Source organism: Perognathus longimembris, chromosome 1 (assembly GCF_023159225.1).
Source record: "Perognathus longimembris pacificus isolate PPM17 chromosome 1, ASM2315922v1, whole genome shotgun sequence".
Classification (NCBI taxonomy): domain Eukaryota; kingdom Metazoa; phylum Chordata; class Mammalia; order Rodentia; family Heteromyidae; genus Perognathus; species Perognathus longimembris.
Window position 1 is genome coordinate 120,851,415 of NC_063161.1, and position 19,868 is coordinate 120,871,282.

The 19,868-nt window shown below is 38.9% G+C and overlaps 3 protein-coding genes across 3 annotated transcripts; all 3 read right to left on the reverse strand.

The window, feature by feature from the left end:
• Positions 1-4,927, reverse strand: LOC125352688 (interferon alpha-3-like). Its single transcript, XM_048347950.1, has 3 exons — positions 4,380-4,927; positions 1,267-1,363; positions 1-180 (listed from the first exon to the last, which is right to left on the reverse strand). The coding sequence occupies exons 1-3, from the start codon at positions 4,925-4,927 to the stop codon at positions 1-3; spliced, it is 825 nt and encodes a 274-aa protein (XP_048203907.1).
• Positions 4,928-10,722: 5,795 nt separating this feature from the next.
• Positions 10,723-11,292, reverse strand: LOC125355685 (interferon alpha-3-like). Its single transcript, XM_048352127.1, has one exon. It carries the CDS (start codon positions 11,290-11,292, stop codon positions 10,723-10,725), a length of 570 nt encoding a protein of 189 aa, XP_048208084.1.
• Positions 11,293-19,298: 8,006 nt separating this feature from the next.
• LOC125355696 (interferon alpha-3-like) lies at positions 19,299-19,868 on the reverse strand. The gene has a single exon (XM_048352134.1). It carries the CDS (start codon positions 19,866-19,868, stop codon positions 19,299-19,301), a length of 570 nt encoding a protein of 189 aa, XP_048208091.1.

Here is a 19,868-nt window from a genome sequence, read left to right on the forward strand (position 1 = left end):
TTAAATCAATGCATTTTCACCAAGTGCTTTTGCCATTAGAAATTTCTTCCTGTCTGCCTCAATTTTGCTAACTACAGTCTCTGCTGCAGTCCCAATGTCATCCGTGCTAGGGATATTGGTGTGTTCAGGATTCTGGGCGATGAGCATTGTGTTCTCAGTACCCACTTCGATTTTCTCCCTCTTGTAGGCGAGAATAAGAAATAGTTTGTTCTGCTTAAATATGAGTTGAGCAGGCCCAAGAACACAAATTCAGGTCACCCTGAGCACATGCTCCGTTGGAAGACATGCTTCACCACAGTGACAGAACAAAAGGAAATCATAAATCAGTTCAACTACCAAATACATCAATGGGATATCAAGTAGGCAGCATACAAAAGGATGGAAAAATCTTTCAGAAGCCAGTTGTTGTTTTTTGTTGTTGTTGCTGTTTTGTGGTTTGTTTTTTGCCAGTCTTGGTCCTTGAACTCAGGGCCTGAGCACTGTCCCTGGCTTCTTTTTGCTCAAGGCTAGCACTCTGTCACTTGAGCCAAAGCGCCACTTCTGGCCATTTTCTACATATGTGGTGCTGAGGAATTGAACCCAGGGCTTCATATATAGGAGGCAAGCACTCTTGCCACTAGACCATATTCCCAGACCAGGATGGAAAAATCTTTCTACAGGAAACTGTTCTTAACTTTAGGGTCAGTGGAAGTGAGTGGTCTGCTGAGTTTAACCGTTCACTCCAGAGGCTTTTCCTGAGAATTACAATGGGGTTACATCAGATTCAGAGTTTGTTGATAAAAGGCTAATAACCGGAGAAAGAGAGCCTAAGACAAATTGTTTCTTCCCACAAAGCTCTCCTTTGCCTAAAAAGGACATGACCTGCCATAGATGAAAGGCTCCGTCCCCTCATAAAAGGACGTGGAAGTAATAGACTCTTCTATTATTGAACCCAGTTATCTCTAGGAAAGAGACCAGTTTTAGCACTAGAGCAAAATCCACCACTGAATTCTTAAACCTGATAGCTACACTTGGGCTGTCTTTGACCGCCATGGACGGTAGGTGGCGCGCCTCCCCTTGTCAATGTTGTAATAGTTCACGGCACAAAGATTCTGCTTTGTTTCCTTTACACACACACACACACACACACACACACACACACACACACACACACACACACACACACACACACACACACACACACTTACATCATCATAACTAGAAGACATTTCCTCATTTCCGAAGTATTTTCCAGGAAAGGAAAAAGCCTTTTTCATACATGAGTACCTGACGAACTGGAAGTGGAACTTTCACTGCACCTTTGCCTTCAGTTGGTGGTGTACACTGAGCTAGCGCAGAGGCAGCTGTGTGAATGAGCAGGCTCCTGAGAAGAGGAGGAGGGCAGCGGGGGCTTCTGCACCCGGCGGGGAGGAAACTGCTGAGATATCGCCGTGGAAGAGGGGGTGCAGGAAAACAGAAGTGGGGGGATGGTGGCAGGTTTCACAATCTGCAATTGAAATAATATGGCTGTGTGTGTTGCTTGCTGCATATATACACATACGTGCATATATTATGCACTATATGTTACTTACTAGTGTATATTCTATAGTACATGTTACATAAAAAACATAATTCATGTATATATGTATATTAAGTAGATGTAGACCTGCACTGCAAATTCAGTTTAGGACACTAATTTCTGTATAATGTCAACTTTCTGATTGAATATTAACTTTAAGGACCTATCTTCAAATGTATTTCATGTGAGCTTTCTCTATGACAAGTTTTATTTCTCTTTTTTTGACTGTTTTGCATATTACTGTCAGTTAAAGAGGAGAGTTTACTATTCTTAAAGAGATCTCTGAATAAATAAGAGCAAAGTGGTCAACACTCATTCTTCACTCAGTGGAAGATACTCTGCTAAGTGCTGTCAAAGGCAACCATAGGAATATTTCCACCTTCTTTTATATTTGTGAACATTGAGGCGCTAGCAGGTTGTGAGCCATCAGGATCAGGTGTATGTGCTGGCAAAATCTGGAATCAACATTGAATTCTACTTTACACACTATAAGTAACTACTCTAGCCTTATATTTTGGAATTCTGACATATTCTTAATAAAATTACAGGGAACTCTTGCTTTCTCTCACTTATTGATGAATGTTATAGTATGATTTGAAAAACTAACACAATAAAATTGGTTTTCACCCAATTTAATTTTTCCCTTTAGATATTGGTGATGAGAAGCATTTTAATTCAGTTTAATTTTTCTGCATTATGAAAGGAATGTCTCAGCCAATTATATTCATTGCAAGTTGATCCTTATTACTCCCTAAAGATTATGACTTTTATGAAAATGTTACCCTATATATAAATTGAGTCTTAATTTAATCAAGAAAAAATAAACAATGGAAACAATTCTTTATATATCTACTCAGAGTAGAAAGTGAGATATGTTTTTAAAATAAAGATAAAAGCTATGGAACCCAAGGGAAATCCAGATTATTTAATATTTACTTCCTAAAATCCTTACCTAGTAGTGATGACTAGATTTAGGATAAAAGATAGATGTGATGTTAAATGGTAGAAGTAGTGTTCAAAATAGTGGTTTTAAAACAAGTGCTAGGACCTTATAGGAAGGTCAATCTAAACTCTCTCTGCTGATACTGTAGTGGAGACCTAGAATTGAGGATATCTACTAGAAATATGCATGGAACATGGTAAGAGCATGATAGATAAAAATCAAATGCTACAGATATGCACAACTGACATAAGATTGGAGTTTTAAAAAGGATTCAGTACTATTATGTTAGGATGGTTTGAGTACACTATATCACTAGTAAACAAAACTGGCAAAAATGATGAAACATCACTTGGCAACAAGCAGCTCAGGGGTTGTGACATTAAGTAAAGAGAGAGAGAAAAAAAAAAACCTCTTGAACTGAAAAATTAGCCTGACTTTTTTACTGAAGGTTTACTGAAGAGAATAATGGAAGATATAAATAGAAACACTGAACTCTCTGAGGTGGGTCCTACAAACCTAAAATGCAAACTTTATGTGTAAATGTAGAGACAAAGGCACAACAACAGCATGTGTGTGAACAAAAGCCTAGACTTTATAAGGGCCTCAGGCACTTGAAGAGCCAGGAGAGAGGGAGGGAAACCAATCCTCAAAATAGGAGAAATAATGTCCGATAATGGTCTAAATTAGACAGAAACAACAACAAAAACTACCAGTGGAAACAGGAAGCTAAATGAGCCCAAAGTAACAAAAACAGGAGTAAATTAACACCAAACAAGAACAAAAATGAACAAAGCACATCATCATAAAACTTGTTGACTACAAGTTAAGAAAAAAATTGTAAGAAATAGTTTCAAATGAAAAACATATTTTATACAATGAAAGACACTTTCAGGCAGATCGTGATTATGATGAAAGATAACCTTAAAGGTTGAAGGAAAACAAAGTCCTCCAACTCTGTCTTTATGAGTTCTAAGTGGGGTATCCCATTTTTAAACTTGTTTTCTTCTTCACCACACCCCCAGGATCATTTCCCTTGGCTGGGTGGTAGCTGCACTTGTGCTGCTCTACCTCTGTGTCAGTATGGGCTCTTTTACTCTTTCCTAGTATTTAGAGGTCAAGGTCAGGTTGCAGGTGTGGTTCAGAGGGAGAATACCTACCTAGCAAAGGTGATGCCATGAATTAAAACTCCAGTACCAACAACAATCACGACAAAATGACAATAAAAATAAACAATATAAAAACCCAGTGCTGTTGTTTTATGCTTATAGTTGGATGGCTTAGAATGGAAAGATTGTGGCTCAGCCCAGCGATAACAGAAAAATCTGTGTCTCATACCACATGAGGAAGCTGTATGCAGTGGCATGCATCTACTAGCCCAATAATGATGGGGGTCAGGCAAAAGAATAGGTGGATCACAGTCCAGGAATACAATGATGGAAATGTAACCATAATTCCAAAATAACCAGAAGAAAGCAGCAATGGCTCAACAGTAAGTCGTCTGTCTAGCCAGGACAAGGTTCTAAGCTCAAACTTGAATATCAACAAAAATATAATGTACAGACATAGAACTTATGAGATATTTTATTGAAAACTTGTATGGATGAAGAGAACTTGAACAGATTGAATACAAATATATTGTTTTATTATAAGAAATGCAACGTAAGGTAGCACATTATACTACATTCACAAAATAATTTAAACTTTACAGTTAAATAAATGAATAAATATTTAGATAGATACATATATATGCCTTAAGAAACTAGTAATCGCCACAGTGTTGAATACAATGTTGCTAAATACTTCTGAAACAAATGAATAATTTACTGAACGCAGATTCCAAGTACAGATGGTGTATATTTTCAGTGGCTTCTCAAATACACTAGCAAGTCCACTGATGAAGAGAAGTATCTCATGATTTCTGCCCTGACAATCTCCCAGGCACAAGGGCTGAACTTCTTCTCCTGCAGGTAGAGAGAGATCCTGTGGAAGTGTCTCCTCACAGCCAGCGTGGAGTCCTCAAGCACCATGGCAGGTGCTTCCTCTCCCTCCTTCCGGGCCACACAGGCTCTCAGCTCATGCAGCTGGGCAGAGAGGCCAGTGCACAGTGTGGCCACAAGGCTCTTCTCCCAAGGGGCAGGCCAGCTCTTTGTGCTGAAGAGGCTGTAGATCTGCCGGGTCATCTCATGGAGCACAGCGATGGCTTCAGCCTTCTGGACCTGCTCTGCATCAAAGGCCTCCTGGGGGAATCCAAAGTCCTTTCTGTCCCTCAGGCAGGAGAACAGTGAGGTTCTCCTCATCTGTCCCAGGAGGAGCAAGGCTCTTTTGTTCCCCAGGCTGTGGGTGGGAGGCAGCTCACAGCCCAGGGAGCAGGTTGCCCTGCAGCTGAGCATCAGCAGGCTCACCAGGCAGACCAAGGGCAGGGCCATTGTGGATGGGGCAGGTGCTGCTGGAGTGGCTGAGGTGCGGATGCTGAAGCTTTGGCTGTGCAGTGTGTGAGGACCTTGATGGCCCCCTTGGCTTAAGTAGTGGCTGGGCCAGGTTCCATTTTCTGAATGCCCTCCCTTCATTTTCTACTTCTCTATTTTGTTTTCATTTATGATTTCATGCTTCAATTTAGAGCGGCATTTCCCAACTACTATCTTTCCTCCGTTGGTTTCCCTTCTCGTGCCCCACACATTCTTAGATAGTTTTTTTTCTAATAGAACCCCTGATTAAAGTCAGCAAAACTCATATGTGCTAATATATTACTGTAGTCTAGCTACATCTTTGAATTATACTTTAAAAAAACTGCAAATTTTAATTTTTCATTGAGTGCATCTTAGGATAGACTACAAAATAGTTTAAGGTGACTGTTGAATATAGAAGTTTATCTGAGTGTCAATCACCCATACTTCATTCTGGATCATGGTTTGAGGCCGACACTAGAGAAGTGGTTATGACACTCCAGCTCAAACTATGAATCTGGGCATTGCAGCAATCCTCTCTATTCCTCCTATAACATGACACCTTAAATAAGTGGACAAATCAGTTATCAAGCACCAGGTATACACTTGAGGCAGCCAACAAGATTCTATTTCATAGGAGTACCGAAGGCATGGCTAATTGGCAAAAAACCTCCAGGCACATGTGAAGTCCTGAGTTCAACCACAGTAAAGAACTGCCCTTCCCCTGGGACAAGAAAAGACATTGACATTTAGCTGGATCTCAATAGAGTACTATTATGTTCATTTGATTGGAATTGACCTGTTATAACTTGTTTTAATTTCTTCATGAAGTATTTTGTGATTTATTTACTTTTAGTGTAATACATGTACTTATATAAATTGCAATGAATCCAGAGTATATATTCAACTTATACATGTGTGAATAAAATATATAATACCCATACAAATAGTCCAGAAAATTTCTTTCAAAAATTCAAAATATTGTTCATTTTCTTTCAAAAGTATATTTATTTTCCTTCGTAAACTTCAAAAATATTCATGCTGAAAATAACATTGTTTTATGTGAGAAATAATTATTGCCTTCTGTGTCTGCTAGAGCTTCATCTTATTTCACATTTTTCCTATTTAGAATGTGATATAATCATGAATGCATTGAACGACTTTAGTAGAATTAAATAATAAAATACAACCATGCTGTGCTTTCACTCCCATAGGCCAAGCCCAGTCATAAGTACTCATGTTTAAATACATAGGGATACCAAAATATAGTCATTGGTGGCTCATTGTATAGGTTGACAGTGATCAAAGATGTCATGGAAAAATCTCCACCTGTCTCGCTAGAGGTTTGTATCAAGGATTCTGCTCACATTCTCTGTGTCCCTTATGACTTTTGTGACAAGGTTTCTCATTGGATACAAAAGGTAATGCACAAAAATGAAATAAACTAAAAAGAATGAGATTTTATTAGAGTGAACTTTGGAGACCGTAAGACATGCAATATGTAAAGTGTGTTCACATACATATAAAGACTAACTTTCATCTTATTGAGGGGAGCTTAGTCACTATTCAACAGAAAGAACATCATTATAATCATTGTGCAATCATAATTCTGATAAATACAAGGTATATTTGAGAAGGTTATAGCTGTGGAGATACTTTTTTTTTTTTTTTTTTGCCAGTCCTGGGCCTTGGACTCAGGGCCTGAGCACTGTCCCTGGCTTCTTCCCACTCAAGGCTAGCACTCTGCCACTTGAGCCATAGCGCCGCTTCTGGCCGTTTTCTGTATATGTGGTGCTGGGGAATCGAACCTAGGGCCTCGTGTATCCGAGGCAGGCACTCTTGCCACTAGGCTATATCCCCAGCCCCTGGAGATACTTTTAAATCCCCATGACTTTGAACTTTATCAATGAAGATTATATGCAAAATGTCTTTTTTTAATAAAAGAACAGCTACTTATTTGAAGGGATTTTGTTTTTCATTTGCATTTTAATGTCCAGAATGTGAAGTTGAGAAGGCATGATCAAAATATGGAAGACTAACTGTATATTTTAGTTTATGTGATCCTCCGGGACTCACAGAAGGCTATCTCGTCATATTCTTCCCTTACGCCTCTGAAAATAATTAACCTTAGGTATTTCAAGACCTTCTCCTTATACACTTGGCATTATCCCTCAGGTTAAGTTGTGGAATGCAGCCAGAATAAACTAGTATTATTTTTGTGCGCTGCAAAATGAGTGGCTAATTTTCCTCTTAAAACAGCATTATCAAACTGATATACAGAAAGGTTACAGTTTCATACGTTAGGCATTGGATACATTCCTTGTAATGTCTTTGTATATCAGTTTGATAGTAAAAATTTGAAAAAAATAATACTCCATGCAATGAACTCCAAGAAAAGGAGACAAGAGATATTTTTAGTTGCCATTGTTGCTGTTTTCATTTTCTTTTCCTTTGTTCTTGTTTGGTTGGGGGGGGATTGAGTTTACAAAAAAAGTCAAAGAAGGTTGATAAAGTACAACAATCCTACTCACTAGACACCATGTGGTAAATGAACTGTTATATTGTGTGGGTGGGGACAGGAGGGAAAAATAATGAGAGAATGACAGAAGAGAAGACATGGTTAAAAAGAATTGTACTCATTACTGGTGACTGTAATCCCTCTCTGTATCAACACCAAAATAAAATTTAAAAAATCATAAAATAAATGAAAAATGAAAAAAAACAGCATTAGAACAGGAAAGTCTGTGATATTCTTATCTCCAATTAAACACCAAAAAGAGCCAGAAGTAAAGCTGTGGCCCAAGTAGTAGAGCACTAGCCTTGAATGAAAAAGCTCAGAAATAGTGGCCCAGAATCTGAGTTCAAGCTGCAGTACCCGCATGTGCTCACTCCTGCATGCACTTGCACATACACACAGAGAGAGAGAGAGAGAGAGAGAGAGAGAGAGAGAGAGAGAGAACAAGAGAGAGAAATATCATCAGAAAATTTTAAAAAAACTTGAAGAGTGGTCTCATTGAAAAAACTTGTCTCCTCTGCCCACAAATCACCCAACTGGAGTTCATTTTCCTCATCTTCACATCTTGGTGTCATATGAGAATGAATAGAGACCAATTAAAAATGCATGGAAATATTTTTCCTATACATCGTGGCCTGGGGATTTACCTTTATCTGTAGCAACATACTTCTTTACCTGTAAATATAGAAGAGTATGGTCAAGGACCACAGTTGTATTTGGGGCCATGTGTGAAATATAACAAAGCCCAAAGCAGATAGTTCTATGGTCCTTGGAAAAGTGCTGGTCTCCACTGAGGGGAGCCAACCAACGAGTCATTTGATCAAGAAACCCAGCAATGAATACTTATATGCATGAAAGATACATTTGTAATATGATGTCAAGACTGATAGCAGTTTTTAAATTTTTTTTTGTAGAGTAGGTCTTTTCAATGTCAGTAAAAAGTCTTTAATAAGTAATATCTTCAACAATCTTTCCTCTAAAACTTACATTTCACACCTTATAGCCTGAAGTCAACTTACAAGACTTTAAACAAATAAAAAAAAATTATGTCATTATTTAAGAAAATAGAGCTTTTGTTCTTTACATATTTTAGTAAATTCACAATGTATAATGTATGCAATATTTTAAAACATTCTGAGTTTGGTTCCAGGTCTTTTTCTCAGACAGCAAAAACTTCTGAGTGCAAGCTCCTTTGGTTTCAGGAAAAAATATGAACATGTTTAGAGAAAGCCATACATAAAACCTCCTTCACCACTTGCTGACTTCTGTTTGGAGACCATTAATGTGAGAAAGGAATCTTTAGATTTTCCTTCTGATAAGTCCTCCACACAGGAGTTATTTCAACAAGAAAAATGACTCACTACTTCAATGACTTCTACTTTCTATTTTTTATTTTAATTTTGTGTCTTTAAAGCCGCATGGTTGAATGGTCTACTTGTGTCCACCTGTTGTGTTGCTGCATTCTGTTTCATGGTGAGGTAATTTCCATAGAGAAAAACAAACAAAGACTGGGTGGCCCTGCTCTTTGTTAAAATTTCCATTACATATGACTTAGCATTTCTCTTTTGCAGTTTCTTAGAAAGCAAAATCCCTAGTTGTTTGTGGGCTAAAACAAAAATTATAATTTCAATTGTCATGAAAGTGAAAGAAGGTAAGTGATCTCTAAAGCCCAAATGACAAAGTAGAACCAAGCAGGGCGGCCTGGGATGATCTTCCCAGGTCTCAGCAGGTGGAGATCTGGAGGATTAGAGGTCAGACCTGGCCAGGCAGGAAGTTGAAATACTATCCTTCCAAATGGCTAAAGCAAATGGAGCTATGGAAGCAGAGCGCCAGTGGGAAATTTCATACTAGCAATTACTGGTCCTGACAACAATTTTTAAGTAAATAATCACAAATCACAAAGTGTTCATAGCAAAATTAAATGTACCAAAGACTTGGAACCACTGAAGATTAATGCTGAATTTCAGAAAGGCTAAGAAATTGCTTTCTAATACAGTGAAGGAAGAGCTATACCTAGGGTAGTGAACTGCCTCATTTTTGCAAGATCAAGTACATGACTTTTTTCTCATTAATGTATTTGGGAGAAGTCATGAGGAGAAAATGGAAAATCAAACCAGTCAACTCAAGGTCCCCTGTCCCTGGGAGGGTGGTGAATGTTATCTCATCTGAGACTCCACCTAGTCAATAATCTACTCACTAACTGGAAAGACTGACTTCAGACAGAAAAATAAGAGGGAATAGCAAAAGTTTTTCTCTTAAGCTGAATAGTACTAAAATCACTAGTAAGAATTATATTTTCAAAACAATATCACGAAAATGAAAACATAAGAATAATAAACCAATTCATGTTCCAAGCATCTTTGTATGTATTTGCTCTCTTCCACATAAGACTGTTTGCATTGTGCTCATCTAGACAGTTTTAGAGAAATACCTAACTATGGAGGGTTGTATGAAGTATTCCAAACACACATATGGTCTCTGATCACCACCTGAGAAAGAGTTGGGATAATGGCTCCATTGGAAAGACCCATCATACAAAGTGAAGATTACTAATGCGTGCCATGCACGCTCCCAGAGCAGTGGCAGGGTCAGTCCACACCTTCGCTGCACCACTGCTTCCTGTGCTAAGCAAGTGGATTTTCTTAAATATCTTTCCTTTCTCCCTTGTTCTACTAATGTGATGCTCTCACGCCTCTGACTCCCAAGGACTCTATTGCTCTTTGTTTTAGAATTGGAATAATGGTAAATTTAAGTTTCCTTTGCTCCTTACATCCTCATAGGGGCTTAGATATCTACTGTCCATTTTCACGTTTCTGCCTCTCTGAAAGTCCTCCGTGCCACAGTCTGCCATTTCTCTATCACAATTTCATTAGATTTTTCTTCATTTCCTACTGGACTAAGCATAGTGAAAATCAACATGTACAAGAAACTTCTTTAGAAAAAATTTAATAAGCAACCAAGAAATTAATTACATATATAAACCACAATGTAAAGGTATACATGGTAATATGAGTAAAACTAATTTGTCTGATAAATAGTTAGATAAATAAATATGTAAACAGGGATAGATATATCTATATATATGAAAGGGAAGAGTCTAGAAACTTGAACACAATTTAACCATCACTTCTGAAAACAACTAACAAATTCACTAAGGTCATGTCATATCATAGCAGAAATGACAACTTTGGAAAATGGCAGAGTCCCATGAAGGGAGACACTGTCTTCCATCAGTGAGGCCATTTCCATGTAGGATGAGATCTCATTCTTCACTCTTTATGCTTTCTAGAAGATTTGCTGATGAAGAGAAGTATCTCATGATTTCTGCCCTGACAACCTCCCAGGCACAAGAGCTGAACTTCTTCTCCTGCAGGTAGAGAGAGATCCTGTGGAAGTGTCTCCTCACAGCCAGCGTGGAGTCCTCAAGCACCATGGCATGCGCTTCCTCTCCCTCCTCCCGGGCCACACAGGCTCTCAGCTCATGCAGCTGGGCAGAGAGGCCAGTGCACAGTGTGGCCACAAGGCTCTTCTCCCAAGGGGCAGGCCAGCTCTTTGTGCTGAAGAGGCTGTAGATCTGCCGGGTCATCTCATGGAGCACAGCGATGGCTTCAGCCTTCTGGACCTGCTCTGCATCAAAGGCCTCCTGGGGGAATCCAAAGTCCTTTCTGTCCCTCAGGCAGGAGAACAGTGAGGTTCTCCTCATCTGTCCCAGGAGGAGCAAGGCTCTTTTGTTCCCCAGGCTGTGGGTGGGAGGCAGCTCACAGCCCAGGGAGCAGGTTGCCCTGCAGCTGAGCATCAGCAGGCTCACCAGGCAGACCAAGGGCAGGGCCATTGTGGATGGGGCAGGTGCTGCTGGAGTGGCTGAGGTGCGGATGCTGAAGCTTTGGCTGTGCGGTGTGTGAGGACCTTGATGGCCACCTTGGCTTAAGTAGGGGCTGGGCTAGGTTCCATTTTCTGAATGCCCTCCCTTCATTTTCTACTTCTCTATTTTGTTTTCATTTATGATTTCATGCTTCAGAGTGGCATTTCCCTGCCATTTCCTTTACTCTATTAGCTTCCCTCTCCATTCCTCCACTTGCTCTTAATCTTTTTTATAAAGCAAACCACTCATGAAAATTCAACAACACCTATATGTGGTAATACATTGCTGTACTATATACCTGTAAAATACTTTACAAAGTGTGCAGATTTTAATTTTTCTTGGAATGCATCTTGGGATAGATTATAGAATAGTTTAAGGAGACTCTCCTATTTAAAACTTTATCTGAGTTCTAGTCTCTCATACTTGACTCTGAGACTAGAAGGATCATGGATTGAGGAGAAACACTAAAGAGTGTTCATGACACTCCATCTCCAAGGATGAATCAGGACAGAGTGGCAATTGTCTCTATCCGACTTAAGACAGGAAACCTAAAATAAGTTTACAAAGCAGTGACCAGGCATAGAGTGAAGCAGCCATCGTGACCTTATCTCAGGATAGAACTGGAGGCATGGCTAAGAAGTAAAGAAACAGCCAGCACACATCAGAAGACATAATACTGCACTTCATTCTGAAAAAATGTACATTGGTACTTAACTTGTTCTCAATAAAGTACTCTCACATGTATTTCTCTGGAATCAAATTTTCTTAAATTATGTTTTCTTCCTGTAAATTATTTACTTTAGTGTAGTGTGTATATTTGCTGATGAGGAAAAACCTCGATACAATTAAATTATAAAATTCAACGAACTTGTACTTCAGTCCCATAGGCCAAACCCAGTCAGAAGCACTCAAGAATTCATTGGAGGCCACATATATATATGAAATGTCATCAAGGTATAATGGAGAAAATGACCTCTATTACTGGAGGTTGGTAGCAACAATCCTGTCCACATTGTCTGTGTCTTTGATGAATTCAGTAACATGGTTTATCATTATGTATACAAGGAAATCCAAGAAGATTAAGTAAATAAAGATGAGATTTTATATGAGTTGACTTTGGAAGGACTCAATCTTGTAATGTTTTAAGTGTGTTCACATGTATCTGAAGATGAACTTTCCTCCTATGGGGGGGGGGGGAGTCTTATTCAGTTCTGAAATATCATCATCATAATAACAGTAGAAACGTAATTCCAAGACCAATAAATTTATTTGAGAGGATTGTAGACACAGAGATATATTTAATTCTCCATAATTCCAAAACTAATAGTTGAAGATTATATGCAATATTTTTAAAAGAGCAATTATTTGGTTGTAGAGATATGGTTTAAATTTTTTAATTTTAGTGCTAGAATGTGAAGTTGAGAAAGAATTCTGGAAATATGGATGACTCGCTGTACATTTTAGTTTTCATGTTCTTGCAGTACCCACAGTTGCCTGATCATATGCTCCTGTTCTCCATGGTAATAATTGAGCTTATGTGTTTCAAGACCTCGCCATACTTTAGCACTTTTTCTGATATGAAATTATAGAATTCATTGAGACTTAACCATAACTATTATAATAAATTTGTGTCATAAAATAATTGGCTAATTTTTCTCTTAAATAGCATTAGAAGAGGTTAGATTCTTAACCCTAATTAAATACCAAAGTGCCAGAAGTAGAACTTTGGCTCAAGTAGTAGAGCGTTGGCCTAGACTGAAAAAACTCAGGGAGTATGCATGCATGCACACTCGCACAAACACACACACACACGAATAGCTTTAGAAGAAAATGTGAAATTGAAAAGTGATTCCATTTAAGAATTATTGTATCTGTCCACAAACTTCCCAACTGGGTTTCCTTTACCACATCTTAACATCCTGGTTTCATGTGAGAACAAATCCAGAAAAATAGATGGAAACATTTTCTCCTATACATAGTGGTCTGTGAGTTTATCCTTATCTGAATCACAGTTTTAACTATGGACTATAGGAAAATGTGTGCAAAGACCACAGACATATTTGGAGCTATGTGTTAAAGGTGCCAAAGCCCAAAGTAGACAGTCCTACGGTCTTTCAAATAGTGCTGGCCTCCACTGAAGTGAGCCCAGCAACAAGTCACCTAATCTGGAAATCCAGCATTGAGCACCGGTATGAATGAGACATATATTTGTATTACATTTTCATAACTGATTATTTTTTGTTATACTAAGTCTTATCAATGTCAATATAAAAGTCTTAATAAATAATGTCTTCAAAAATCTTTCTTAGAAAAGTTGTTTTACACCTTACAACTTGAAGTCCACGTATAGGAATTTAAACAAATAGATAAATTCATAAATTATGTCATTATTTCTGAATATGGAGGTTGTGTACTGGTGGATCACACATGTAATCCTACATACCCAGGAGGCTGATATCTGAGGATCACATTTCAAAACCAGCCAGGCAGGAAAACCTGTGAAACACTTACCTCCAATGAACCACCATTTAACTGGAAATAGCACTGTGTCTCAGGAACAGCCATTAGGCAATGCATTCAAGCCCCATTACTAACAGAAAAGGAAAGGAAAGGAAAGGAAAGGAAAGGAAAGGAAAGGAAAGGAAAGGAAAGGAAAGGAAAGGAAATAGAGCTCCTATTCTCTAAATATTTTACTAAATTCATAATGTATAATATATAAACTATTATAAACATTCTCAGTTTAATTTTAGGTAATTGTTCAGATAGTAAATCTTCAGAGTACAAGTTCCCTTTGGGGTTGAGACAAAAATGAACTTCCTGGGCTGGGGATATGGCCTAGTGGCAAGAGTGCTTGCCTCGTATACATGAGGCCCTGGGTTCGATTCCCCAGCACCACATATACACAAAATGGTGAGAAGTGGCGCTGTGGTTCAAGTGGTAGAGTGCTAGCCTTGAGCAAGACGAAGCCAGGGACAATGCTCAGGCCCTGAGTCCAAGCCCCAGGACTGGCCAAAAAAAAAAAAAAAGAACTTCCTTAGAAAGAGCCATACACATGACCTTCTTCTCTACTTGCTGACTTCTGTTTGAAGACCATTAATGCAGAAAAGGGATCATTAGACTTTTCCTTCTGCTAGCTTCAAGCACTGGAGCAATTTCAACAAGGAACATCATTCACTACTTCAGAAGTTTCTAATTCTCAGTTTTTGTTTCTTTCTTTCTTTCTTTCTTTTTTTTTTTCCAGTCCTGGGCTTTGTCTCAGGGCCTGAGCACTGTCCCTGGCTTCTTTTTACTCAAGGCTACCACTCTGCCACTTGAGCCACAGCTCCACTTCTGGCTGTTTTTCTATATATGAGGTGCTGGCAAATTGAACCTAGGGCTTCATGTATATGAGGCAAGCACTCTTGCCACTAAGCCATATTCTCAGACCTCGGTTTTAGTTTTGTACTTTTTAAGTGGTGGTGGTTTGATGGTCTAATTTGTCCACCTGTCATGGAACTGCATTCTGATTCATAGTGAAGTAATTTCCATAGAGGAGAACACAGAAAGAGACTAGGTAGGCATTGTTCTTTGTTAAAATTTCCATTGCATCTGACTTTTTATTTCTCTTGTACAGTTTCTTAGAAAGCAAAAACCATAGCTGCTTGTGGGCTTGAAATAAAAACTATATTTTCGATTCTCATGAAAGTAAAAGAAAGGAAGTGATCACTGAAGCAAAAATGACAGAGGACAGTCAAACATGGCAGCCTGTGACAGTCCTCTCAGCAGGTGGAGATCTGAAAGACTAGAGACCAGACCTATCCAGGCAGGAAGTTGAAATATTACCACTAAAATAAACAAAGCAAATGGAGACATGGGAGCAGGGTGTCAAGTGGGAGAGTGCATGCCTAGCATCACAGACAATAAAAGGCTACTATTCAACAATAATCTTCAAGTCAATGACCACAAATGACAACGTGTTCATAGCAAAATTCAATGTAGCAAAGACTTGGGAGGACTGGAGATCAATGGTGAATTTCACAAAGGAATGGAAATAGCTGTTTCTAATACATTCAAGGAAGAGCTATCCCTACGTTAGTGAATTCCTCCTCTTTGCAGGAGCATGTATATGAGTTTCTTCATTCATAAATTTGGAATCAGCCATGAGGAAAAAGAGAGAATCTAACTAATCAACTTAAAGGATTCAGTCACTGGAAGGATTGTGAAATTTATCTTGTCTGTGACTCTGTCTAGTCAATAATCTAAGCAAACAAGGGAAAGATTTTCTTCAAAAGAGAAATAAGAGAGAATCTGGTTATCTCAAAAGTTCCTTTCTTAATCTGAACAACAACTACTAGTATGAGTTATGTTTTTGAAAACAATACCACAAAACAAATACATAAGAAATGGAAATCAATTCCTATTCTATACATCTTTGAAAATACCTACTCTCTTCCAAATAGGAGTAGGTGTGTTATGCCAATTTATAGAGTTTTGGAGGAAAACATAAATATGGAGGTATGGATGAAGTATTCCAAACACATCCACGATCTAAAATCACCATCTGAGGAAGTCAAGATACTGGCTCCATTGGAAAAGCTCACTATAAAATAGAAGACTGGAAAGAGACTTAGGAATCAACATCCCAGGAGAAGCCACAGCTTGAAATCATACATTGCTGGTATGGCAAAGGATCCTAGGTACCACCTCCAATATCAAAGTGCAATTGTTGGGGCTGGGAAGATGTCCGAGTGGCAAGAGCACTTGCCTCAAAGTGCAATTGTTCATTGTTTCTTAAAGCAATGAAGCATAATGTAACTTTGTCTAAGTTCTAAGGAAAGGAGGAAAAGGAGCTAGACTCATCGACAAAGCACCATGGGTCTTCTGCTAGTATATCCAGATGTTTATTGCCAAACCTAGATGTTTATGCCAGCCTCCAATTCTTCACTTAAAGGAAGAAGGTTAAAGTTTTAACTTTTCTACAGGCATTCTGCTTTCTTGGAATCATACTTCGGGGCATCAGTTAAGGGAGGTACAAAGCTGACTCCTCTGGATTTTAGACAAAGGCAAACAATAGTGTCACATGTACTAAAGAAAATGGCTAACTGCCCTACTATATTCAGTATTACTTTCATGGAAATATTCTGCCAAGCACCTAAAAATGCATAGGAACATTTGCTATTGACAACTCTATTAATGTTTTGAAGCCATTTAATTTATGAGCCAACTGGGAATTGCAGAGTATGCACAGCATCTGACATAAGTCCAAGCAGAATGGAATAGCAGTGTCAAATTGTTTATTCTGAGTAATGGGTAATACTGTAAGTTGTGTATTGTGGACTTTGTTAACATAATTAAATGTTTTATTACATTGAAATTGTACTCAAGCCTCTCTGTATTTCCATGTTTCTGTATTTTCACTTGGATTTGATGAAATATTTTGAACATTCAGTAAGCTGTTCAGTGGCCCATCTTCTATTTTATTTATGAGTTATATAAGTTTTGATTCTTGCTCAGTTTTGGAAGCACCTATGCTATAATAATCCAACATAGTTCTGTATGTGTGTGTTTGCGTGTGTGTGTGTGTGTGTGTGTGTGTGTGTGTGTGTGTGTGTGTGTCTTTGGGCCTGAATTAGGGCCTAAGCACTCTCCCTGAACTTTCTTTTCATGGTTACTGTTCTACTGATGGAGCCACAGCACCACCTCTGGCTTTTTGGGGTAGTTAATTGTAGAAAAAAAGTTGGACTCTCCTGTGCTGGCAGGCTGTGAACCAAGACCCTCACATATGAGCTTCCTGAGTATCTAGGCTTATAGTCATAAGTTGCCTGCACCCTACCTCAATTAACTTAATTCTTGTATGTGTGTAAATATATAATACATATATACACACACATACATATAGTAAAGCTGATGTACAGAAAGGTTATAGTTATACAAGTTAGAGAATGAGTACATTTCTGTTTGAATAGTATCACATCTTCTTTCCTTTTAACTTAATTAACTTAATTATGTTGCTAAAATTTCTAGGCTTCTTTTTTAGTATTGTTGGTGGTGAGGCTTGAACTCAGGGCCTGGGCCCTGTCCCTGAGGTATTTTACTCAAAGTTAGCACTCAACTAATTTCAAGCCACAGCACCACTTCTGGTTCTGTATTAGCTAGTTGGATATAACAGTCTCATGGACTTCCCTGTCCAGGCTGGCTTTGAACTTCGATCACCATAACTCATGGTCCTGAATCACTAGGACGACAGAAGTCATCCACCCACTCCCGGTAGTTAATTTTGATGAAGATTTTGATTTCTATTTCAGCATATTGAATTCACAAACTGTAAGTGCTGTTTAAAGTAGCATTTTAAAAAATGTTGGATATATTATTTTGCCATTTTAAAATCTGTCTGTCATCTGTAAATCTGTTCCAGGATTACACTTGTAATGTTATCCCCTAAAGAGAATGAGGTCTAGGTCACTGCAATTTGAAGTCAGCCTAGAACGAAAAGTTCACTTCTTGGAATAACAAGCCAATACCCAGGTTGCAGCCTTGACTGAGGAGGTAGAGTGTCAGCTAGCAAGCAATGCCAAGAAAGCAGAAAACATTGATTCCAAACTTGAGTATTGTCAAACAACAAAAAGTCCTTATGAATATACACAGTCAGTCACACACACACACACACACACACACACACACACACACACACACACACACACACACAGGGGGGGGGGGAGACCGAGACCGAGACAGAGAGAGACAGAGAAATCGAAGGTTCTGCACAGAAGAAAGAGCTCACATTGTATTTGATACTATTGTCTTCTCCACTTCAGAGTCATGACCTGTCTTGTTTCTGACTATTCTCCTATGCTTTCTGCTTATTAATCTGGCAATTTGTTGACCCAATAGTACCAATGCCATCCACTTTCCCAGAGCAGTGGGCAGCATCAGTCAACACCTTCCCTGCACCACTGGTTCCTCTGCTAAGCCATTTGATTTTCTTAAATTCCCATTCCTTTCTCCCTGCTTCTTCTGATGTGATGCTCTTATAACTCTGACTCCCTTCGGCTCTATTCCCTTTCATTTTAACACTTGGAGAACGGTAAATTGAAATTTCTTTTGCTCCCTATGTAGTTTCCACACTCCCATCAGAAGATCTCAGTTTAACAATCTTAACCTTGACAAAGTGTCATCTGTGTATATTGCAAACTCATGTATGCAGCTAGAAGCAACCATATGCACTTAGATGTCTACTGTCTTTTTAAACCTGTGAAAGTTCTCCATGCCACAATCGACCTTTTCCTGTGACTATTTGATCAAATTTCTGCTCATATTATATGGATTATGTGTGATTCTAATTTGTATATTTCCTTCACTGAAGAAAAACAAGAAAAAAAAAGAAATTGCATATGTTAGGCATTTAACTATATCCTAAAAGCAGGACACAGTCTGCTTCAGAGAACATCAGTGTTATTTTCTTTTTAGTGCATTTCATCCATAGATACACCTTATATAGGTTGTGCAAATATTACTCTACTGAGAAAAGTATTTCCAGCACAAGAAGAAACCAATTGACACTGATAATTTGAGAAAAATAAGCACAGGTGATGGAAATCCATTTTCGTTCCTTTGATAAGATTCCACAAGCACTGCAAGATTCAAGTGGAGAGTGAAACACATACAATAAAATTCTTTAGTAAAACTTTAATGAACAAACTGAGAAATTAATTACATATATAAACCACAAGATAAAATAACACATGATAATAAGTATAAACATAATTTAAATTTGGTAATTAAATATGTAAATAGAGGGATAGATACATCTGTGTGGAAGAAGGGAAGAGAGTCTAGAAAATTGAACATCATTTAACCAACCCTTCTGAAAAAATTTAAGAAAGTCACTGAAGTCATGTCAAATCATAGCAGAAATGACAACTTTGGAAAATGGCACAGTCCCATGAAGGGAGACACTGTCTTCCATCAGTGAGGCCATTTCCATGTAGGATGAGATCTCATTCTTCACTCTTTATGCTTTCTAGAAGGTTTGCTGATGAAGAGAAATATCTCATGATTTCTGCCCTGACAACCTCCCAGGCACAAGGGCTGAACTTCTTCTCCTGCAGGTAGAGAGAGATCCTGTGGAAGTGTCTCCTCACAGCCAGCGTGGAGTCCTCAAGCACCATGGCAGGCGCTTCCTCTCCCTCCTTCCTGGCCACACAGGCTCTCAGCTCATGCAGCTGGGCAGAGAGGCCAGTGCACAGTGTGGCCACAAGGCTCTTCTCCCAAGGGGCAGGCCAGCTCTTTGTGCTGAAGAGGCTGTAGATCTGCTGGGTCATCTCATGGAGCACAGCGATGGCTTCAGCCTTCTGGACCTGCTCTGCATCAAAGGCCTCCTGGGGGAATCCAAAGTCCTTTCTGTCCCTCAGGCAGGAGAACAGTGAGGTTCTCCTCATCTGTCCCAGGAGGAGCAAGGCTCTTTTGTTTCCCAGGCTGTGGGTGGGAGGCAGCTCACAGCCCAGGGAGCAGGTTGCTCTGCAGCTGAGCATCAGCAGGCTCACCAGGCAGACCAAGGGCAGGGCCAT

Coding starts and splice junctions, on each gene's coding strand:
- LOC125352688 (XM_048347950.1), bottom strand. CDS start 4,927: ATGGCCCTGCCCTTGGTCTGCCTGGTGAGCCTGCTGATGCTCAGCTGC. Junction 1,364..4,379: donor TCATCAGTGGACTTGCTAGT/GTATTTGAGAAG, acceptor TCCTCTTCTCAG/GAGCCTGCTCATTCACACAG. Junction 181..1,266: donor TTCCACTTCCAGTTCGTCAG/GTACTCATGTAT, acceptor CTCGCCTACAAG/AGGGAGAAAATCGAAGTGGG.
- LOC125355685 (XM_048352127.1), bottom strand. CDS start 11,292: ATGGCCCTGCCCTTGGTCTGCCTGGTGAGCCTGCTGATGCTCAGCTGC.
- LOC125355696 (XM_048352134.1), bottom strand. CDS start 19,868: ATGGCCCTGCCCTTGGTCTGCCTGGTGAGCCTGCTGATGCTCAGCTGC.